The 21,699-nt window shown below is 40.1% G+C and overlaps 2 protein-coding genes across 2 annotated transcripts in view; one reads left to right on the top strand and one right to left on the bottom strand.

The window, feature by feature from the left end:
* LOC125295274 (CD209 antigen-like protein D) overlaps positions 1 to 16,696 on the bottom strand; it is a 28,022-nt gene extending 11,326 nt beyond the window's left edge. Inside the window, exons 1-2 of the mRNA XM_048244540.1 lie at positions 16,629 to 16,696; positions 1,114 to 1,458 (exon numbers count right to left, since the gene is read on the bottom strand). Of these exons, the coding sequence (XP_048100497.1) occupies positions 1,114 to 1,458; positions 16,629 to 16,644 (361 nt within the window). The 5' untranslated portion in view covers positions 16,645 to 16,696. The remainder of the gene's footprint in view (positions 1 to 1,113; positions 1,459 to 16,628) is intronic.
* Positions 16,697 to 19,221: 2,525 nt separating this feature from the next.
* The window catches only part of ascc2 (activating signal cointegrator 1 complex subunit 2), a 13,513-nt gene continuing 11,035 nt past the window's right edge, over positions 19,222 to 21,699 (top strand). Inside the window, exons 1-5 of the mRNA XM_048244537.1 lie at positions 19,222 to 19,628; positions 20,220 to 20,327; positions 20,419 to 20,577; positions 21,065 to 21,238; positions 21,512 to 21,641. Of these exons, the coding sequence (XP_048100494.1) occupies positions 20,241 to 20,327; positions 20,419 to 20,577; positions 21,065 to 21,238; positions 21,512 to 21,641 (550 nt within the window). The 5' untranslated portion in view covers positions 19,222 to 19,628; positions 20,220 to 20,240. The remainder of the gene's footprint in view (positions 19,629 to 20,219; positions 20,328 to 20,418; positions 20,578 to 21,064; positions 21,239 to 21,511; positions 21,642 to 21,699) is intronic.

Genomic DNA, 21,699 nt, shown 5'->3' with positions numbered 1-21,699 from the left:
CGCCCCTTAGCTGTTGTAGAATCAGCGTAACCTATGTCCTCTCGGGGCTTATTGCTTAAGTAACTCACAGAGGAGACGCAGAGTGATGTTCAGAGTCACTTGAAGGAGACACAGCAGCCCAAAGGACACTCCAACTATACGGCAGGCTAAAATAAAAATCACACAAAACATGTTGGTATTTTATTATCACGCAACAAAAGTTTCTTTTAGCTCAATCATGTAACTGTAGCTGACAGAAGAAAAGAGCAGTTTTAGGTTCAGTGTCTTGCTCAAGGACACCTTGACATGGTCAAAAGGAGTCGGGTCCGACTCCATTTTCTGGGCCTTCCTGTTGCTCATCTACCTCCTGAGCCACCGCCAGCCCAGGCAGGGTTGTCTCACACACAGAGTCAAACTGAAACTGCCTCTCACACACACACACATGCATGCACAAACAAACACAAACACAAACACAAACACACACACACTCACACTGGCAGTGGATACATGTGTGTACAGACAGAAACACACACACACACACACACACACACACACACACACACACACATACGGTACATAAGCAAAGATTTGAGTATCAAACCGAGCATGTATGACTTGCTATTTACAAGGAGAGTTGTGGTCATCTAGTTTATCTTCCTTTTTCTAGTTCCGTTTTGTTCACACATCTTTTCTCAGCTTTTGGCAGCTTTCTGCTTCCTCAAATTAGATGGTGTGAAACAAGAGGGTAGTTATGCTATCTAATAAAACCTTTGTTACAAACTATGGGGAAAATAATCTCTTCTGTAACACTAACTCACAGGTTACAGAAATTGTTTTTTAAAAGCAGCACTATGTAGCAATATGCCACTTTTTGTGTTTTCATGGGCAACTAAACACTCGTATTGCTCATGTCTGTCTGCTTATTGCAGCTGAAGTTCTCACAGTGAAGATTCAGAAACACTTGTCCGTGTTCACCAGATCAGTGCCCCTCACCATCACCAATAACTGCACATGCCAATAGAATGACATCTGTGCTAACTGTGCTGTGAAATTCTTTTTATTGGGTAAATGTTTGGATTGTACAACATACTCTTTCTCTTCATTACAAGACAACAATACCAGATTCATACTCACCCAGGTCATCAAGCTCCTTATGAAGCCTGTCTCTTTCTTCAGCCAGAGTGGTGTAGTTGATTAGTAACAGCTCTTTTTCTTCCGACAGTTTGGCGTATTTGGTCAGCAAAAGGTCTCTTTCTTCAACCAGCGAGCCGTATCCCATCTGACACTCCTGTCCGTCATTGGTCAGGTTGTTGAATTCAATGTCTGAAAGACAGACTTTGTAATACTGTTTGTGTATGTCTGTCTGCTTATTAGAGCTAAAGGAATTAGAAAGTAACTCACAGAGGAGACGCAGAGTTATGTTCAGAGTCACTTGAAGGAGACACAGCAGCCCAAAGGACACTCCAACTATACGGCAGACTAAAATGAAAATCACATGAAATATTTTGGTATTTTATTATTACTTAAAGGGACACCAGGCAACGTTTTCGTGTTAATTAATCATCTTCGTAAGTCGGTATATGGTTAAATGACTTATTACGGGCTTAATGAAGGCTCTCTCGCCCGCTACTACTGCTGTAGGAAGAATATCCCACTTGCAAGTTCGGTGTATCCTACCCGGCGACCGAAGCAGGATCAGTTTACAGCACAGAGGCAGGCTAACGAAACGCTAGAGATTGTCGCAAACGTGTGTATAATGGCAGAGCCGGCGAAGAAGCAGCGAAAACCCTTGACGGAAGACGCAAAGAAAAGGAAAAGAGCTTCAGACCGAGCGAGGGGGAGTTTCGTAGAGAAAAAGCATCAGGCTTGCCTGGTGTCCCTTTAACAAAAGTTTCATTTAGCTCAATCGTGTAACTGTAGCTGACAGAAGAAAATAGCAGTTTGAGGTTCAGTGTCTTGCTCAAGGACACCTTGACACGGTCAAAAGGAGTCGGTGGTCATTTTCTGGGCCTTCCTGTTGCTGGACTACTCATCTACTGCCACCCCAGGCAGGGCTGTCACACACACAGTCAATACGAACTGAAACTGCCACTTATACACACATACACGCATGCACAAACAAACACAAACACACACACACACACACTCACACTGGTAGTGGATACATGTGTGTACAGACAGACACACACACACACATATGGTACATAAGCAAAGATTTGAGTATCAAACCGAGCATGTATGACTTGCTATTTACAAGGAGAGTTGCGGTCATAATATGTACATCTAGTTGATCATCCTTTTTTTCAAATTCCATTTTGCTCAAACATCTTTTCTCAGCTTTTGGCAGCTTTCTGCTTCCTCAAATTAGATGGTGTGAAACACGAGGGTGGTTATCCTATCTAATAAAAGCTTGGTTACAAACTATGGGGAAAATAATCTTTTCTGTAAAACTAACTCCCAGGTTACAGAAATTGTTTTTTAAAAGCAGTACTATGTAGCAATATGCCACTTTTTGAAGTTAGTTTTCATGGGCAACTAAACATTCTGGTATATTATTCATGTTGATAGTGCATAGTTATATGAAGAATACATGGCATCGGTTGTTACCACAACCACCCAGGCTATGCACAATCCTTTAGTTATGATCCAATGAGAGAATCCAGGTACAAACTTGCATCTTGGTGACCACCAAATCCTGCCATCATTCAGTAAATGCAGTCAAAATAGTTTTGAATGTGTTTGGCTTCAGATAACCCTATAGCCTAAGATTAAGTTGTTGTATTACCGTATTGTTTAGTATTACTGTATATTACAACCTTTTACTACAACCCTCAATATTCCCACAGTGACAGTAGTAGTGTTTTTAGTTGGCTTCATCCCAATGTATCGAGATAGGTACACACATTTGTGGGATTGAAATGCTGCTTGGTGAATTTGTGAGGCTGGTGTCTCAGAGCTACAGGCCCATAACCCAAGCACTTCATATAAAACATCTAACAGACCTACAGATTATTAGCCTATTTAAGAATCTATCAGTCACATGTATGTCTACATTTAATACAATTTATTGTCATTTTAATGCAGTATGTTAATATTTTTCTTCTTATTTGTCTGTACTTTCATCCTGTGTTCACAGTTCAGCTGCTAATTGCACTTGGAGCATGATTTGGCTTGCATGTGTGCAGTAGTATATGTGTGCGTATTATTATGGCAGAAAAAAGAACACACACACACACCTACTGTACAGATGAAAATACAAATATATTATATTCATAATAAATTGATAATATAAACATGTAATTTTTATGTACATGTTCTGAGACTGTATCAATTCCAAACCTATAAGATGAAAAACAACGACTTTAAAAACTGTGATCATATTAATTTTCATTTCTAAACGTGTTATATGCCGATTGTATGTGTAGTGTGAGCCTTTGTTTATGTACCTACCTCTCAGCTGGTTTGATTCTGCATTTGCTGATGTGTTCAAAATCTCTCTGTTGTCTTTTCTGTGATAGTGATCATTATAGTCTTCCATCTCCTCCTTACGCATCTACGCTGCCTTTGATGATCTAATGCACAAATTTAACCAGCACACGTATACAGCTGCTCAGCATCAGCTATCCACAAACTCATGTGCCATAGCACTGTGCAGCTGTTGCTGATCATTACAGTATTTACATGTCCATACTTTTTTGAGGTCTGGAGAGGTCATCTGAAGTCTAGTTATTGGACCTCTGATATCTCTCTGTCTCTCTGTCTCTCTCTCTCTCAAACACACACACACTGTGGGCAGTATTGTCCTATGGGCAGTATGTCTGTTACATGTATAAAATATTCTGATTTATGTATTTCAATACAAAATACTATTTTGTCACTTTATTTTTTACTCTTTGAGGTATGTACTGTGTGTGATGATGTCATAAAAGCGCAAAATGATGCATGGAAGCTAATTGGTGCTGACTTATTCCAAGCAGACACTGATTTTGACCTGATTATGGCCCAGAATCAGTTGGATCCAACAAACTTTTTATTTAATGTTCAATTTATTTATTATTTGTGGCTTAGTAAACATCTAAACATATTGGTTAAAATAGCTGATATATTAGTCATTCATAAAATAAGAAACTTAAAATGTATTGAAAGAAGTAGGACAATACCATGTTTGTTTTCACATTAGGTCAAGTGAGAATACACACATTATACCAGACATAAAACAAACTATCAGAGAAGGCTTCATAAGACATAGAAAAGAGAAAATTCCTATTGTGACATATACAGTGCCCATCAGAAGTTTGGCATTATCATAACCAAATTCATGAGGTATAAACACATGGAATGCTTCTGAAATAACATGATTGAAAGAAAAGTAGACTCAGCATGAACGGGAACTCCTCCAAGACTTTTGGAAAAGTATTCCAGATGTCTACCTAAAGATGGTTGAGAGAATGGCAAGTGTGTGAAAATCTCATCGATGCAAAATGAGGTTAGTCTAAAATCTAATACAAGTTTTTACACTTTTTTACACTTTTCTTGCTTACAGAATTCCACACATACCGGTATATTATTTCATAGTTTTTTAACCTTATTGGTTCTGATTCTACAATGGTCGAAATAAAGAAAAATCCATGAACAACTGTGTCCAAATTTTTGACTGGTGTATCTTCTGATATATGGTGTCATGGAAAATCTATATTTGTCTTTCACAAGTCCATCTTAAGTCTAGTGAGCAAGGTACATCATTCCATTGTTTTCCATAAGTCTTGGCACAGTCTTCACCCTTATCAGCATTGTTGGGTTCATTTTCCATCCAGAACCTAGAACAAATGAAGCGACAACATAAACTTACAAACATTTGTTATTGGTTACAGAGCCCAGGAGGTGTCATTGTCAAGATTTTTGTTTTGTATATCGAGAGAATGTGTGCTCGTTGCACAAAATCGTGCGCTCGTCTTAATAAGTACTGCACTCGTTTTAGTAAATAGGCTGCTCATTTTACTAAATTGTGCACTCATATTATAACAAATTAAAATGAGGGCATGATTTAATAAAATAAGCGCACACTTTAGTAAAATGAGCACACACTTTAGTAAAATGAGTGCACATTCCCTCGATATACACAAATGACACCTCCAGGGCTCCGTAATTGGTGCTACATACAAGCTTAGCTTTTTTTTTTGTTATCAGCATTATTACATGTCATTGTCTGTTTTATAGTTTTCCTGAGCTATCAAATTAAAATGTATATTCATTAACTCAGGAAAACAAAGTCATTTAAGTCAAGATCTCCCAGAAACAGAGTCTACATCACATGCTTATGGCATTTTAGGGTTTCCCCAGGTTGCCAATATTACTTAAGATGTATTTTTCTTACTTTGTGATTGGTAGAGTCCCATCAACCCACCTCCACTCCCCCTCTATGTCACTGTCTGTCAGGCCAATCCAGGAGACACGGACACGTGCTGAGATGAACTCCTTTCATTGAAAAAGAAAAACAATGTCTAATTCATTAAAGACTTTGAAGATCTTACAGATATATTTAAAAGGCATGTGTGCCATTATAACAAAAACATCTGGAAAGCACTTCAGGAATATTTTGACAGATACGGTAACTACACAAGTACAACCAACTGACTGACTGTCCATCAATTCTTGCATCTATCACACACACACACACACACACACACACACACACACATACACACACACACACACACACACCTGTTCCTCTTCGCTGTTGATAATCACCAGGTCAGCTCCTCTCTGTCTACAGTCTTTCCTGGACATAGTCCAGTTTCTGTCCTCAATGGAGAAGAAATAGAGGCTGGATTGGAAACTCTTCCATCCCACTGGCAGGATGTAATAAGATCATTTAGAACTGACAGCTGAAACAAAAGCCTCCCATTAACAAAATAACCACTGGTTAAAGAGCAGTGATCATGTCTCTTATTGGTCAGGTTGTTGACACTTGTAAAATGTAAGGCTGAAAGACCATTTGTTACATGTTTGTTACTTGTTATACTCAAGTATTGCTCATGTCTGTCTGCTTATTGCAGCTGAAGTTCTCACAGTGAAGATTCAGAAACACTTGTCAGTGTTCACCAGATCAGTGCCCCTCACCATCACCAATAACTGCACATGCCAATAGAATGACATCTGTGCTAACTGTGCTGTGAAATTCTTTTTATTGGGTAAATGTTTGGATTGTACAACATACTCTTTCTCTTCATTACAAGACAACAATACCAGATTCATACTCACCCAGGTCATCAAGCTCCTTATGAAGCCTGTCTCTTTCTTCAGCCAGAGTGGTGTAGTTGATTAGTAACAGCTCTTTTTTTCTTCCGACAGTTTGGTGTAATTGGTCAGCAAAAGGTCTCTTTCTTCAACCAGCGAGCCGCATCCCATCTGACACTCCTGTCCGTCATTGGTCAGGTTGTTGAATTCAATGTCTGAAAGACAGACTTTGTAATACTGTTTGTGTATGTCTGTCTGCTTATTAGAGCTAAAGGAATTAGAAAGTAACTCACAGAGGAGACGCAGAGTTATGTTCAGAGTCACTTGAAGGAGACACAGCAGCCCAAAGGACACCCAACTATAATGGCAGACTAAAATGAAAATCACATGAAATATTTTGGTATTTTATTATTACTTAAAGGGACACCAGGCAACGTTTTCGTGTTAATTAATCATCTTCGTAAGTCGGTATATGGTTAAATGACTTATTACGGGGCGAATGAAGGCTCTCTCGCCCGCCCCTACTGCCTGTAGGAAGAATATCCCACTTGCAAGTTCGGTGTATCCTACCCGGCGACCGAAGCAGGATCAGTTTACAGCACAGAGGCAGGCTAATCCAAACGCTAGAGATTGTGCAAAGCGGTGTATAATGGCAGAGCCGGGCGGAAGAAGCAGCGCAAAACCCTTGACGGAAGACGCAAAGAAAAGGAAAAGAGCTTCAGACCGAGCGAGGGGGAGTTTCGTAGAGAAAAAGCATCAGGCTTGCCTGGTGTCCCTTTAACAAAAGTTTCATTTAGCTCAATCGTGTAACTGTAGCTGACAGAAGAAAATAGCAGTTTGAGGTTCAGTGTCTTGCTCAAGGACACCTTGACACGGTCAAAAGGAGTCGGTGGTCATTTTCTGGGCCTTCCTGTTGCTGGACTACTCATCTACCGCCACCCCAGGCAGGGCTGTCACACACACAGTCAATACGAACTGAAACTGCCACTTACACACACATACACACATGCACAAACAAACACAAACACACACACACACACTCACACTGGTAGTGGATACATGTGTGTACAGACAGAGACACACATACACATACGGTACATAAGCATTGTACCGTAAGATTTGAGTATCAAACCGAGCATGTATGACTTGCTATTTACAAGGAGAGTGGCGGTCATAATATGTACATCTAGTTGATCTTTCTTTTTTTCAAATTCCGTTTTGTTCACACATCTTCAGCTTTTTGCAGCTTTCTGCTTCCTCAAATTAGATGGTGTGAAACAAGAGGGTAGTTATGCTATCTAATAAAAGCTTGGTTACAACCTATGGGGAAACTAGATGTACCGCATAGCGGTACAAAATATGACCGCCGCTCAGTCCTGTACATCCGTTCCGCGAAAATAAATCACACTTCAATTTGTCTCCATATTTTACTCCATCCCCCACTCTTGAAACTTTTGTGTATGCTTGTTTGGCATGCCTGAGTGTGTGTAAAAGGCTGCACAGAAAGTACCCTACTGGTGCTGAAAAGGTGAATAGATTGTAGAATAGCCAAAGAAGATGTAGAATTGTTATAAAACCTTTAAAATCTCTAAACAATCACAAGTAGGGCAGTTCATCACAGTTCATCCATTGCAACTGGATTGATGAAAGGTCACTTACACCTGTAGGCTACATTGTATTAAAAAAAAAAAAAAGGTATCAGCATAATGTTATTTATTTATTTATTTTTTATGTATTTATAAACAAAAACATCTCTGTCAGTTCCATGCCGTTTTCAACAGCTATCAAAAAACAAAGGTCATTTTGGATGGATGGATTTTTTGTGAATGTTTCTTCTTCTACATAAGATTTTAGTCATCTTTAGTTCATGTAATAATTTTATTGTCAATGCACAAATTAAGTAACAGTAGTCTGAAACGTTATTGTTAATGCACAAATTAAGTAACAGTAGCCTAGTCTGAAACGAAATGCTGTTTTACATCTAACCAGTGGTGCAAATAACTGACATGTCCAAATGGGCCTTGATGAAATGCGTCGCTAGACTGTTCATACACATTTTAACGGGCCAAAGTTGAAAAGCTTTTGTCCGTTATTGTTAGTGCAAATATAGGCTGATTCATGTTCCCTTGCATTGTTTAACTGAGGTCCATGGCTAGTCTGGCTTTCATCAGACCAAGCTCAATCTTTTTTAAGAAATCAAAAAATAAATAGCGGGCAGATCAGGCTGGGTTCACCCAGCCTAGTCCATAGGCACCGATATTGTTTAATTTTCCGATTGAGATATACACGCTCTGGCTATTCTAAATGCAAAATGCATCAGGGAGTTATGACAAAACGGTAACTAACAAACTAGATCCTAATAGAAAGTTGTTAGCTTCCCTAAGCTACAGGTAGGATTTATAAGGTAGGCCTATTGACAACATAAATTGTCAATAGGCTATGCTGGCTTTTACACAAATAAAATCTCCTTTGGAAACCAATGGCTTACTTTACAGTATCAAGCGGACTTAAACTGTCATATCGGGCTTAAAAGTTGTAATAACATTCACGCAGCTCCATGAGTCAAGGAAAGCGAATGAAGTAGCCACTTCTAAATGGGACCCACTACACAGTAGCTTAAGGTGTTTTGCTAAAGCAGCCATAATGAAATGAAGGTGTCATTGTTTGGATACTTCACACACACGTGCTTTTTAATTTCACAGACTACAACTACCAAGCTGTAATCAAAGCACATCGATTCCCCTCTCACACCCTGCACGCACTTAAAACAAAATAAACAGGCGCCTCAGTCTCACGCGATGTATAGGCAAAACTGTATCAGACCCGGTGTAACGTTGGTAAATCTTCCATTGCACAGAATGATTTTGTAGCACGTGCAATAAATGACAGTCGAAGATACAAACAGTGCTGCTATCAATTTGCTTGGTATAACCGCATTTATAGTTTTCTACAAATGCAATCAATCAAATGCCTCCATCACTCAACCAACGCTTAACGGTAACATTACCTAGGTCCTTATTGATATTACAAGATTAACGTACCTGCAGTAAAACCAAGCATGTCCGAAACATCCTTAGATTTATTTCGCTTCAAGAAGAAATGGGAATTACACTTCATGTGAACATCGCCCTATCCTTATTAGATGTTCGCTGCTGTAAATTACAGTCCTTGTATGAAGGCCCATTGTTTTTTCCAACCCACTTTTAACTTCCAACAAAATTACGTCTCACTGCAACGATCGCCATCTAGTGGACAAACGACTACTTTCGCCAATACTGAAAATGCAGCCATGATGATGATGATGAATATTTATTTTGGCTTTTTTTTAATCCTACTGATTTTCATTTTTACTGGGGCAAATCACAAATGAGTGATTATGAGCCAGGTTGATGTGGGCCCTTGAGACCAACATACCATAAAAGATTCACAGAGAACTGTGTCTGCCCTACCCTCCTTTCGGGGGGGTCCAGTCCAGCGGGGGGGCTGCAGATGAAAACTAAAAATGACGGTTCCATGCTATCCATGTGGGGTACATGCTCACCAAGTTTTGTGTACCCCGGTCTTTCAGTGTCGGGAATCCTTGTTGGTGTATGCGTCACTAAATGTACACATAAATTATTTTATTGTAAGGCCCCCATGAACGAAAGTACACAAAACTTGGCATGCATTCAGAGGGTGTCATAATGATCCTACTCTTTTAATTTCGTGCAGTTTTGACCTTGTCAGCCAGAGATATTGAGATGAAAACACCTCATTTTTTTGCTTTTAATTTTTAACTAGGTGGCGCTATACATGAAATAAGTGGTAATGGGATGGGTTGACATGCCCCTTAAGACCAACATACAAAAAAAAGGTGGACCTCCTAGGCCCTACGGTTCTCGAGATATTCACAGAAAACTGTCTCCGGCCACCTACAGGCCAGTTGGTGTATAGTAACATAAATTAATTTATTGTGTGGCCCCCCATGAACGGAATTCCACAAAACTTGGCGTGCATACATAGGGTGTCATAATGATCCTACACTTCCAATTTTGTGCAGTTTGACTATGTTAGGTCACAGATACCTTCAATTACACCACCTCATTTTTACTTTTTTGTGTTTAACTAGGTGGCGCTATACATGAAATGAGTGGTTATGGAATGGGTTGACATGGCCCCTTGAGATCAACATACAAAAAAAAATGGTCCTCCTAAACCCTACGGTTTTCGAGATATTCACAGAAAACTGTGTCTGCCCTACCCTCCTTTCGGGGGGTCCAATTCAGCGGAGGGGCTACAGATCAAAACGAAAAACGATGGTTCCATGCTATCCATGTGGGGTTACATGTCCACCAAGTTTGTGTACCCGGTCTTTCAGTGTCCGGGAATCATTGACGGAAATTTGGGCATGCGAAAAGAAAAAAAAAAAAAAAAAAAAAAATCTGACTAAACCTATATGACCGCCGCTTCGCTGTGCGGCGGTCATAAATAATCTTTTCTGTAACAATAACTCACAGGTTACAGAAATAGTTTTTTAAAAGCAGCACTATGTAGCAATATGCCACTTTTTGAGGTTAGTTTTCATGGGCAACTAAACATTATGGTATCATCTTCAGATTCATGTTGATGGTGCATGGTTATATGAAGGATAAATAACAACAACAACAACACATTACATTTATATAGAGCTTTCCTCAACACTCAAAGTGCGTTACATGGAAGGGGGGACCTCACTAGCAACCACTACCAATGTGTAGCACCCACCTAGGGGATGATGCACGGCAGCCATGCGCCAGAACACTCACCACACACCAGCTTAAGGTGGAGAGTGAGGGAGTGAATTAGCAAATTACAGTGTGGGATGATTAGGGGGCCAGATTGAATGAGCCAGGTTGGGAATTTAGCCAGGACACCGGGGAACCCCCTACTCTTTGTGATAAGTGCCATGAGATCTTTACTGACCACAGTGAGTCAGGACCTTGGTTTAAAGGAGAATTCGTGTGATATTGACCTAAAGTGTATTGAAACATGATACCGGAGTGAGCATTATGTCTCATAGCCCATCTCGGCTTGTCCCTGCACTCAAAATCTTCCGCTAGTTAGCGATGCTACCAACAGCTTTTTTTCAATAGTGGTGCTTCTGCATCGGGCTAACCATGCAAATAAATCACTGTTTTACACCCATTTTAGGCTCAGTGTATCTCCACACTTCATTGGTAGACTTCGAGGGCTGACATTTAAAGCCAGACATTGAGAACTTTGAAAGACTGGTAGTTTAAAGACAAGGCGATTTATACAGACAGTATCTTCATCCAAGTTTGCGTTTGCAAGCCATCTTGAATTTAAGTCATGATAAGTCGAAGCAAAAGAGTAAGAATGAACAGATATGATAAGGGATCAGATTCCAAAATAATTCGGTGGAATGCATGGATTCCAGTTGCTGCTACTGGAAGAAACTGAATCCATGCATTTCCACCTGAATTATTTTTGGAATCTGATCCCTTATTATACCTGTTCATTCTTACTTGTTGCTCGACTTATCTAGAACTAAATTCAAGATGGCTGCAAACTAAACTTAGATACTGTCTGTATAAATCGCCTTGTAAGTAAACTACCAGTGCTTTTTTTTCAAAGTTCTCAATGTCTCGTTTTAAATGTCAGGGCCCTCAGAAGTCTACCAATGAAGTGTGGAGATACATTGAGCCTCGTAAATGGGTGTAAAACAGTGATTTATTTGCATGGTTAGTCCGATGTCAAGCACCACTATTGAAAAAAAGTTTGTTGGTAGCATCGGCTAACTAGCCAGATTTTGGAGTGCAGGGGACAAGCCGAGATGGGCTATGAGACATACGTTCACACTCGGTATCATGTTTCAATACACTTTAGGTCAATATCACACCGGCATTCTCCTTTAACATCTCATCCGAAGGACGGCATCTCCTACAGTGCAGTGTCCCCGTCACTGCACTGGGGCATTGGGATAAATAATAATAAACAGATAATAATCTGTTGTTACCACAACCACCCAGGCTATGCACAATCCTTTAGTTATATGATCCAATGAGAGAACCCAGGGACAAACTTGGTCACTCCAAAATCCTGACATCATTCAGTAAATGCAGTCAAAATAGTTTTGAATGTGAATGGCTTCAGATAACCCTATAGCCTACGATTAAAGGATAATTCTGGTATTTAGCACTTTGAGTCCCTTTTCTGGTTTGTTTTGGTGGTTGTTTTGAGTGGTGCACACCGAAATTTTGACAATTGGTCCGGTCTCGATTTTTCTTACTCGTTTTGAATCGCGAAATGTATGATTTCCAGCCATGTTATTTGCTATTGTGGAACTATTTTTTCAGATACCTCACAACCGCGTATAAACTTCCGATCAATATTTGAGCCTGAAGCATAGACAGTATGTAAACAGCCCCCGTTTTCGTTTCCGGAGTAATATCAACGTGCAATGAGTCTTCCAACAGAAATCAATGGGATTTTACAAAATGCCAAATAAAACACGACAGAAACTGTATTTCGCTACGCTATTTGTTTTGGAACATCAACGAACACCACTAACCACTCAGTGAGTTGCAGTTTTGAAAACGAACGTTAAGGGTTGTTTTAAGGACATGTTTGTGCATGACCATAGGCTGCCACTCTGAAGTAGTCAAAGGCGATTCAAAACGAGTCAGAAAAGTCGAGACAGTACCCATCGTCAAAATTTCGGTGTCCACCACTCTAGTTCATCCAAAACAAACCAGAAAAGGGACTCAAAGTGCTACAGTATTACCGTATTGTTTAGTATTACCGAATATTACTACCTTTTACTACAAGCCTCAATACGCACAGTGTACAGTATGTTTTTAGTTGGCTTCATCCCAATGTATCGAGATAGGTACAAACATTGATTTAGATAAAGTGATCAACATATTTGTGGGATTCAAATGCTACTTGGTGAATTTGAAGGCTGGTTTGGGCTGGTTTGGGAGGCTGGTGTTGTCTCAGAGCTATAGGCCCATAACACAAGCACTTCATATAAAACATTTAACAGACAGACTATTAGCCTATTCAAGAATCTATCAGTCACTTGTATGTCTACATTTAATACATTTTATTGTCATTTTAATGCAGTGCGTTTTTCTTTTTAGTCTGTACTTTTATCCTGCGTTCACAGTTCAGTTGCTAATTGCACTTGGAGCATGATTATCGCTGGCTTTATGTGTGCAGTAGTATATGTGTGCGTATTATTTTGGCTGAAAAAAAACACACACACACACACACCTACTGTACAGATGAAAATACAAATATATTATATTCATAATAAATTTATAATATAAACATGTTGATTTTATGTAACATTTTCTAACTGAAACTAAGTATAAGTATAAGTATATACTCTTTTGATCCCGTGAGGGAAATTTGGTCTCTGCATTTATCCCAATCCGTGAATTAGTGAAACACACACAGCACACAGTGTACACACAGTGAGGTGAAGCACACACTAATTTCGACACAGTGAGCTGCCTGCATCAACAGCGGCGCTCGGGAAGCAGTGAGGGGTTAGGTGCCTTGCTTAAGGGCACTTCAGCCTACTGGTCAGGGTTCGAACCTGCAACCCTCCGGTTACAGGTCTGAAGTGCTAACCAGTAGGCCACGGCTGCCCCAAACAACTGAAACTGTATCAATTCTAAACATATAAGATGAAAAACAACGACTTTCATCATTATTCCTAATTAAATTATTTACATTTCTAAATGTGTCCTATGCCGAGTGTATGTGTAGTGTTAGCCTTTGTTTATGTACCTACCTCTCAGCTGGTTTGATCCTGCATTTGCTGATGTGTTCAAAATCTCTCTGTTGTCTTTTCTGTGATAGTGATCATTATAGTCTTCCATCTCCATACGCATCTATGCTGCCTTTGATGATCTAATTCACAAGTTTAACCAGCACACGTATATAGCTGCACACAGGGGCGTGTCTAGGGAGAGGCTGGGGGAGGCAGTGCCTCACCTGAGATAAACCCTGCCCTCCCTGAGAAATTATCTGCGACAGGCGAAAAATGCAAAATGCACACCCATTCTTCTCTGTTGGATTGCTCACAAAGTTATAATCTCTCTGATATCACATGCATATCACCTGACAGAGCACAAGCTTAGCTTTCAGATGGTATTACTAGTTGCTGTGGTAAAAGGTTTGTGAGAAAATTAACCTGAATTTACATGAAATGTAATCAAATTTACATTCTGCACATTATCAACGACGGGCGAAAAATGCAAAATGCACACCCATGCATAACACCTGGAAGAGCACAATTGACCTACACATAGCCTACAGTGTACTGACATTTAAGATAAATATAAGTCAATGACAATCGTGTAAAATGTAAGTCAATATGATCAAAATTCAATATGAAATAGTGATTACTATGTATTTAGCTGGTATTTATGCAGCTCATAAATAATATAAACTTAGGCTAATATAAATTTCAAAATGTATGAAATACAATGATATGAAGCCACTTTTTTACTGAGTGTGTTTGGGGGAGTCTATGTCATGTAATGTCTCCACTGGTGTGGTAGGGGGCTCCCAAATCAAATCAAGAGTATCAACATTCTTGACTTATTATCGATATCATGAGGGGGAGACCGGGTATGGTTGTAACACACTTTTCTTCAGCACCTAAAACTACCATTTCTTTTAAAGCTACAGTTCTGGAACTTTTTGGCAAAAAACCCACATTTGTCTACTACAAGTGGCAACCATTTAAATCTCTTCAACTATATTACAGAATTTGTGAGATTATGACAAATGCAGTGTGTACCTTTGTTACAACCTACCCCACTACTGGGGTAGATTGTAACACCTATTGGGGTAGATTGTAACAGGTAAAAAAAAAATGCAGAAAAACAATGGAATTCCATTTGATATACTGATTTATTGCATTAACAGGGTACACAGGGTGTGAAAATAGATTCACCAACATATTGTATACCATACAATCCGTTCTTCACATAGAGAATGGAGATCATATTAACGTTTTAAACTAAATATAAAAACCACAACGTTTATACTTTTGTGTGTGTATGTATTTGTGTCTCTCATGGAAAGACAGAGAGGGCTGAACAGTCACACACACACATCCCTGGTCTTTAAGTAGTTTGAACTTCTGCCAATATCTATGAAGGGTAACATGGCAGATACCATGCTTTCTTGCCACTGCCCTGACAGATGTTCCCTTTTTAACCTCCTCTGCTGCTCTTTTTAGTACCTTGGCATCCACTCCACGATTAGTTTTCCTCACCCATGTTCTGGGCATTCTGTATAATTATTAAAATCACAAAACATATGTTCTTTGAATGTAAGGGGATGGTTGTAACATTTTAAAAAATGTGTTACAACCTACCCCACCACTGTCATCCATTGTTTAGCTAGCTGTATTAGCATGGTGCTTTGACATTAGCAAGAGAGAGCTACACCATTCTTTACTAGAGAAACTACAGTTTGACCTGATGTAACTCATACAACTGTATCTACAATGGTAAAAGCACTAGAAAAAAATAAATCTAAAAAAAAAAAGTTACTTTCTTACCTCAGATGTTGAATTTTTCTCCTTACTCCAGGAGAAATGGCGCTAACAACTTGAAAATGTCCATGTGTGATCATTAAGGAAGTCTGAGGAGTCAGAAACTGTCACATGGCTCATATCTTATCCCTGATTGGTGGAATTGGTGATGTTACAACTCCCCCCATGTTACGACCATACCCGGTCCCCCTATGCTGTCATCACTGGTAATGAAGTGCAAGTGTGTGGGTTTGTCATCAACCCTAAAGCCCCCTATTTGGGTACATCCCCTGACAGAAGGGTTCAGAGTGGTGCGAATGAGACCTATGGACTTCTAGAAACTAAATGTCCAATGAAAATCAGTTACACCGATTGCCAGTAAATAAAAAAGGTAATGACACCTACAGGATCAATCGACTGGGATGCCATGGTGTGACCTTTTTGTGTTATGTGAAAGTGACTATCACCTGGAGCGAATTTTTTTTGATCCTGCGATGTGGTAGCCTGGGTGTTCCCATGCTGCCTTGCGTGTGATTTGATTCACGCTGCTAAGGCAGCCTGGAGACCATGGAGCAAATTTTCGCCTGAGATAGGGAACCAATCACAGAACAGGTGGGAAAGCAAGACGATGATGAGCTATGCACAGACGCATTTGATAGACATCCGTGGCACCCAATAAACGGATCTGGGCATTTTTTTCAAATACGAGAAAATGAACGTTTGGTTCCCAGACCACGTCTCATTGAGAAGTGGTGGCGCTAGCCAGGCTAGCGATGTGGAGGAAAATAAAAAATAAACTCGACTGGTACCATTTTGAGCACTTTCTCCCTACAATGTGCAATGAGAATCCACAACCGTCACATGAACTGTAGCCTACCTGTTTCAATGACCATGGACAACTCTTCTGATGTGGTGTCCTGCACTGATGAGCCTGAAACTGTGGAGATGCCTCTGTAAATACATGTGAAATCGATTAAAGTGTTTGATATTATTCTGATACTGTTGTGGCTGTAATATTCTTTCTGTAATTGAATTATTTAGTTATAACTCATATAGCAGGGACTGGATTTGGGGATTCGGGACTTGGTTCCCCATTAACAAAATGCTGAAATAGTGATGAAAAACTACCACAGCGCGTCTGTAACATTAACGTTAGGTGTTGGTATCTTTAATAACACAGTTAGCTAACATCCAGCCGCTAGTCAAAGCATACAATCCTGACTTACATGTAGGTGATAACTAAGCTATCGCTAAGCTTGCTTGCTTGCAGGCACATTGATTCTTCATTAGTTAGGGTAGAGAACCAAATCATAACCTAAAACAGCATAACATTGTCTAGTATATAACTTCACAGTAAGGTTAAAAGCAAAATTTACCTTAGAGCGATGAGCACACAAAAGTGTGCTTGTTGATTCTTGAGGCGTACTTGTTCCTTTTGCCCCTGACAGATTCAATGTTCACTACACCTCGTTTGTGTGGCTCCTCATTTTTTCTAAGAGATTGGTAGCACAGTGATCTCACAAAGACACCATCTAGGCCTTCTACCTTGGAGACTAAAAAAACCAACATACACGACTAAAAAACCAACATGCACGTAATAATTACAAAATAAAACACTGGATTATTTTTTTAAACAGCTTTATTGAAGTGCATTTACAAGCTGTGTTTGGATCTGACGTTAGCCACCTAGCTAGCTGACATCAACATTACCTTCACAAAACATAAACTGTTCATGGAACAATCTACGATCCAATTCTGATGGTTTAGTAGAAGTAGGCTACAGGATAATTTTGTTACACTGCTTTATTGAAGTGCATTTACAACCTGTTGTGTCTTATCTAGTATTACCCATCTAGCTATCTGGTATTAGCCATCTAGCTAGCTGACTGACTTTACCTTCATATTTATATATAAATTGTTCATGGAACAATTTAATTGTTAATAGGCCTTTATCACGGCAGCTGAAGTAGGAAGTGAACAGCCCTGTTCCTGTGTGAGCACAGGTGTTTCTAATTAAGTGTCAGATTCGGCCAGTTACTTCAACCAGAGGCCGTTAATGTTTTTAGGAACACCTGCCAACAGGAAACTGAACAGCCCTGCTTCAGCTGCCCGTGGGCTGCCGTGATAAAGGCCTATTCACCTTATTCAGCCCCGCCCATTTTGTTAAATTCCACGTTGTCTTTAAACTTCCGGTCGGCTAGCTACGTCTAGTTAGCTTCATTGGGATAACACGGCAGAAGAGGATAGAGAGGCTAACTTGGGAGGAAAACAACAAATGCCATCAGGAGGTCAGATTGCAATATTGTACTTCGCTACCCAAGGCTATTCACCCCTACGGAGTGGGTAGACGATGCGGCAGTGGCCGCAATCCTTATCTGTTTGGTAATGGTAACTAGTTTAGAAAGTCATTACTGAACAGCCGATCCATAGTCATTTTTTTCCTAACTTCAGATAGGAAAGCTGTATAACAGAAATGTCTTAAGTCACCAAAATCCTAAATAAACGTTCCTAACTTTAGGATGACCCATAATATATGATGCCAGTCATCTCGATAGAGCTCTGCTATCTCAATGTATCGCAATGGATGTACTGCTCAATCGGAAGTTCGGAGACAATGTGGGCAAAGCTAGTGCCCCATGTTTGCGTGCGGAATAAGGTGAATTGTTCATGGAACAATTTATATCTCTGATCCAGTTTGGATCACTTAGTTTTCCTGTGATGTTCCACAATATCTGCCACCTGTGATGGATTAATACCCGCAAATTCCTTGTAAACTTGTAGATAGCTCCGATAACGTTAGTTTCTCCATAAGACATTGTTAACCGGAAGTGTGTATACGGCTTATTAATATTCAAAATGGCGGCGTGAAATAGGCTTATGCTTAAAGCCTGAGAAACTGACAGTTGGTGCAGGTGGCCTGGCCACCTGGCCCAAGATTCTAATTGCTTAACGGCCCTATTGTGATGTCATCAGCCCAATGTTAAGTCTATGGGGACATTTTGAATAGTTTTTAATTAATAGTTTAAAAAGTATTCATGGGTTTCATCAGGTCCCTTTCCACAGGTGTATAAAATCAAGTGCCTAGATTATGAATGCAGACTGCATTGTGCTTAGGGACCTGATGAAACCCATGAATAAAAGTTACAAAGATGAAAAATACACATGTCCTAAGTAAGACCTACGTAACATAGTTTGAATGACGTTTCTAGTTAAGCGGTTGAAGCTGCATTAACTGCGTTAGAAGAAGAAGAAGAAGAAGACTTTGGAAGAACAGTAGGCTACAGTGCATTTTCATGCACTGTAATTAAGTGAAAAATATCTTCCCTTTGATGAAAAATGTGTGTAGCCTATAGGCCTATTTTATTCTGAAAAATAATAACATAGTGTCAACAAAAAATAAACTAACCTAGAGGCCTTGACGGTCTGCACTCCAGTCCAATAGGTGGTAGCATTACATTAAAGCATTGACTTATCAGCCTTCGGAAACCGAAAAACAAGGCACTCGACGGAAGTTTTCTTGCCTGATTATAACACGTTTACCTATATTCTGTATATCATTACGAAGATTTCAAACTTAAATATTTTGAACTATTGTCAACAAAGCCGACAACTAATGCTACAAATTGTTTGACTGTCAGAATCCCGGTAGCGCGTGGCAGGTTATAGTTAACCTGCACTGGCTGTCGTAGCCGCCTAGCAATAGCATAGCTTTGGAAGAGATAAAGACATAGTGAACACGACAAAAAGAAAAGTTGACACAGCCAGGGGCAGTCCACAGTCTCTCTGTGGCTCATCTCCGAATAGCGCTGGACCGCTGATGTAATGCCTTGAATAAGGAGAAGGATACTCTTCGACCTGCACTCTTCGGTTTGCCGTGGTGAGTTTTCCGACCAACTTAGTGTTGTCGTCAACACGCCAACAGAATGTCCAAAGGCAACGGCTGGTTTGTAACATATGTTCATAACGGAGTCTGCGTGTATCAACAATAACGTTAAGCTACTGTTGAACCTAAAAAGCTGACGCTACGTTATGTTAGATTAGCTAGCCAGCTAGTTTGACATGTAAAAAGGTTGAGAGAGACTGTCATTTGCGTATAGAATTAACATTGGCTTGTCAGCCATCATCATTCTTGATGATGACTAACGTAAATGATGGTTTAGCAGTTAGTGAGTCATTGTGTGTACCTAACATGATGCCTAGGGGCTCTTCTGTTAAGCCTGACATAACTATTCGATGAGCTAATTTAGCCTTCGGGTGAGGTGTCATGCCCAGCTGTTACTTTGCATCCATAAGGATAGGCTACTGCTCTTGGCAACTATGACAAGTCTGTTGAAGTCTTTAGATTGTGACATTACGCAAGTTAAAACGGTAACGTGTGATTTTACAATAAGCTGTTAACCAGCCACAACCCCAGTTGTCATCATGTGTCACTCACTGTAAATCAGGCTGTCTTTGTTTACTACTTAAGAGAACACCAATTCACCTGCTCATGGCGTGTGCAAAAGTGCCACTGGACGAGCAGCATGTCACCGACATCATAGGGCCTAATGGCCGAGAACGCACCCTTCCGGCCCTGGTAAGCTCAAGATTTTATAGACCAATATATCATTGAATGGTGATGTCGAGTAGCTGTCATAACGTGTAACTGTATTTTATCATTCAAACAGCACCCAGACCGTAAGGAGGAGCGTTGTTTTCTTCTGTACAAACCCCCTCCCGAGAAGAATTTGTCTGCACAGACCGAAGAGTTCTTGGAGCAAGCTCAGTTTATATCTGAAGATTTGGATTGGTTGCTGTCACTGCCTCATGATAAATTCTGGTGCCAGGTAAGTAGTTGGGCGATATTAATCCGATATCAATCATGCTTTTTTCCCGGACTGGTTGAGACATAACACAATAACGGAAGCACATTTAAATATCTTCTTGTCATTTTTGTTTGTCAATAAACTGGCATCATTACTTACTTCAGTGGTCCTCCCGTTTGCAATACATTCCTGTTTGTCTTGTTGGGTAATTTTTGTTGTGTACTAACTGGTGGACAATACATTATTCCTTACATATCTTATTGAAAGCACTGCAAATTCCCAGCTGTTAAGGCTGTTAACGCCCACTGGGGACGACATTCACTTCTATGGATTTGATGCTCAAGTGATAGAACAGTTTTCGAAACGTTGGTGTTGACCTGTGTCAGATGCCGCCAGTGGGTTTTTCTCTGTTAAAAGTAATGGAGATCTAAACTTTGGTGTGACTTGATAAGCGTCAGACGCCACCAGTGGGTGATTGCCTTAATACTAACCGCCCTCCATCCCACAGGTAGTGTTTGATGAGTCTGTGCAGAGATGTCTGGATTCATACCTGAGCTACGCTCCTCGCTCTCTGGATGTGACTCTGTCTCTCTCGTCTCCTGCCGTGGCCGACATGCAACGCTGCATCCACCGGTCTGTGTTCATGGTCTTCCTGAGGATGGCTACCCACAAGGAGTCCAAGGTGAGACCTATAAGGGAACAGAAAGAGCTGTGGCGCAAGCGGCAGCACCTTTACTACACTTGGGTCTAAAATGCCCATAGGGACATCTCATGACCTGCCCATCTCTCTCTACCACTCGCTTCCTGTCACTCTCAATTGTCCTGTCTGTGTGAAGGTAAAATAAAATATAGTTTTAAAAAAAACATATTGTTTTTAGTTCAAGTGATGAGTGTTTTTGATTCAATGTTTTGTTGTTTTGTTCATTATGGTGATGTCATCTTCTGCTACTGTCAGGAGAACTTCATCACCCCGGAAGTATTTGGAGAGATAATTTACAACAACTTCCTGTTTGACATTCCTAAGATCCTGGACCTCTGTGTGCTCTTTGGCAAAGGCAATGCACAGCTTCTGCACAAGATGATCGGTTGGTAACACCAGTCTTAATCACTGACAGATTGAAAGAAATAGATATTGGGCAGTGA

Source organism: Alosa alosa, chromosome 5 (genome assembly GCF_017589495.1).
Source record: "Alosa alosa isolate M-15738 ecotype Scorff River chromosome 5, AALO_Geno_1.1, whole genome shotgun sequence".
In the NCBI taxonomy this organism is placed as follows: domain Eukaryota; kingdom Metazoa; phylum Chordata; class Actinopteri; order Clupeiformes; family Clupeidae; genus Alosa; species Alosa alosa.
Note: the sequence above shows the minus strand (reverse complement) of the source record. Positions and strands in the feature narration are given on the sequence as shown.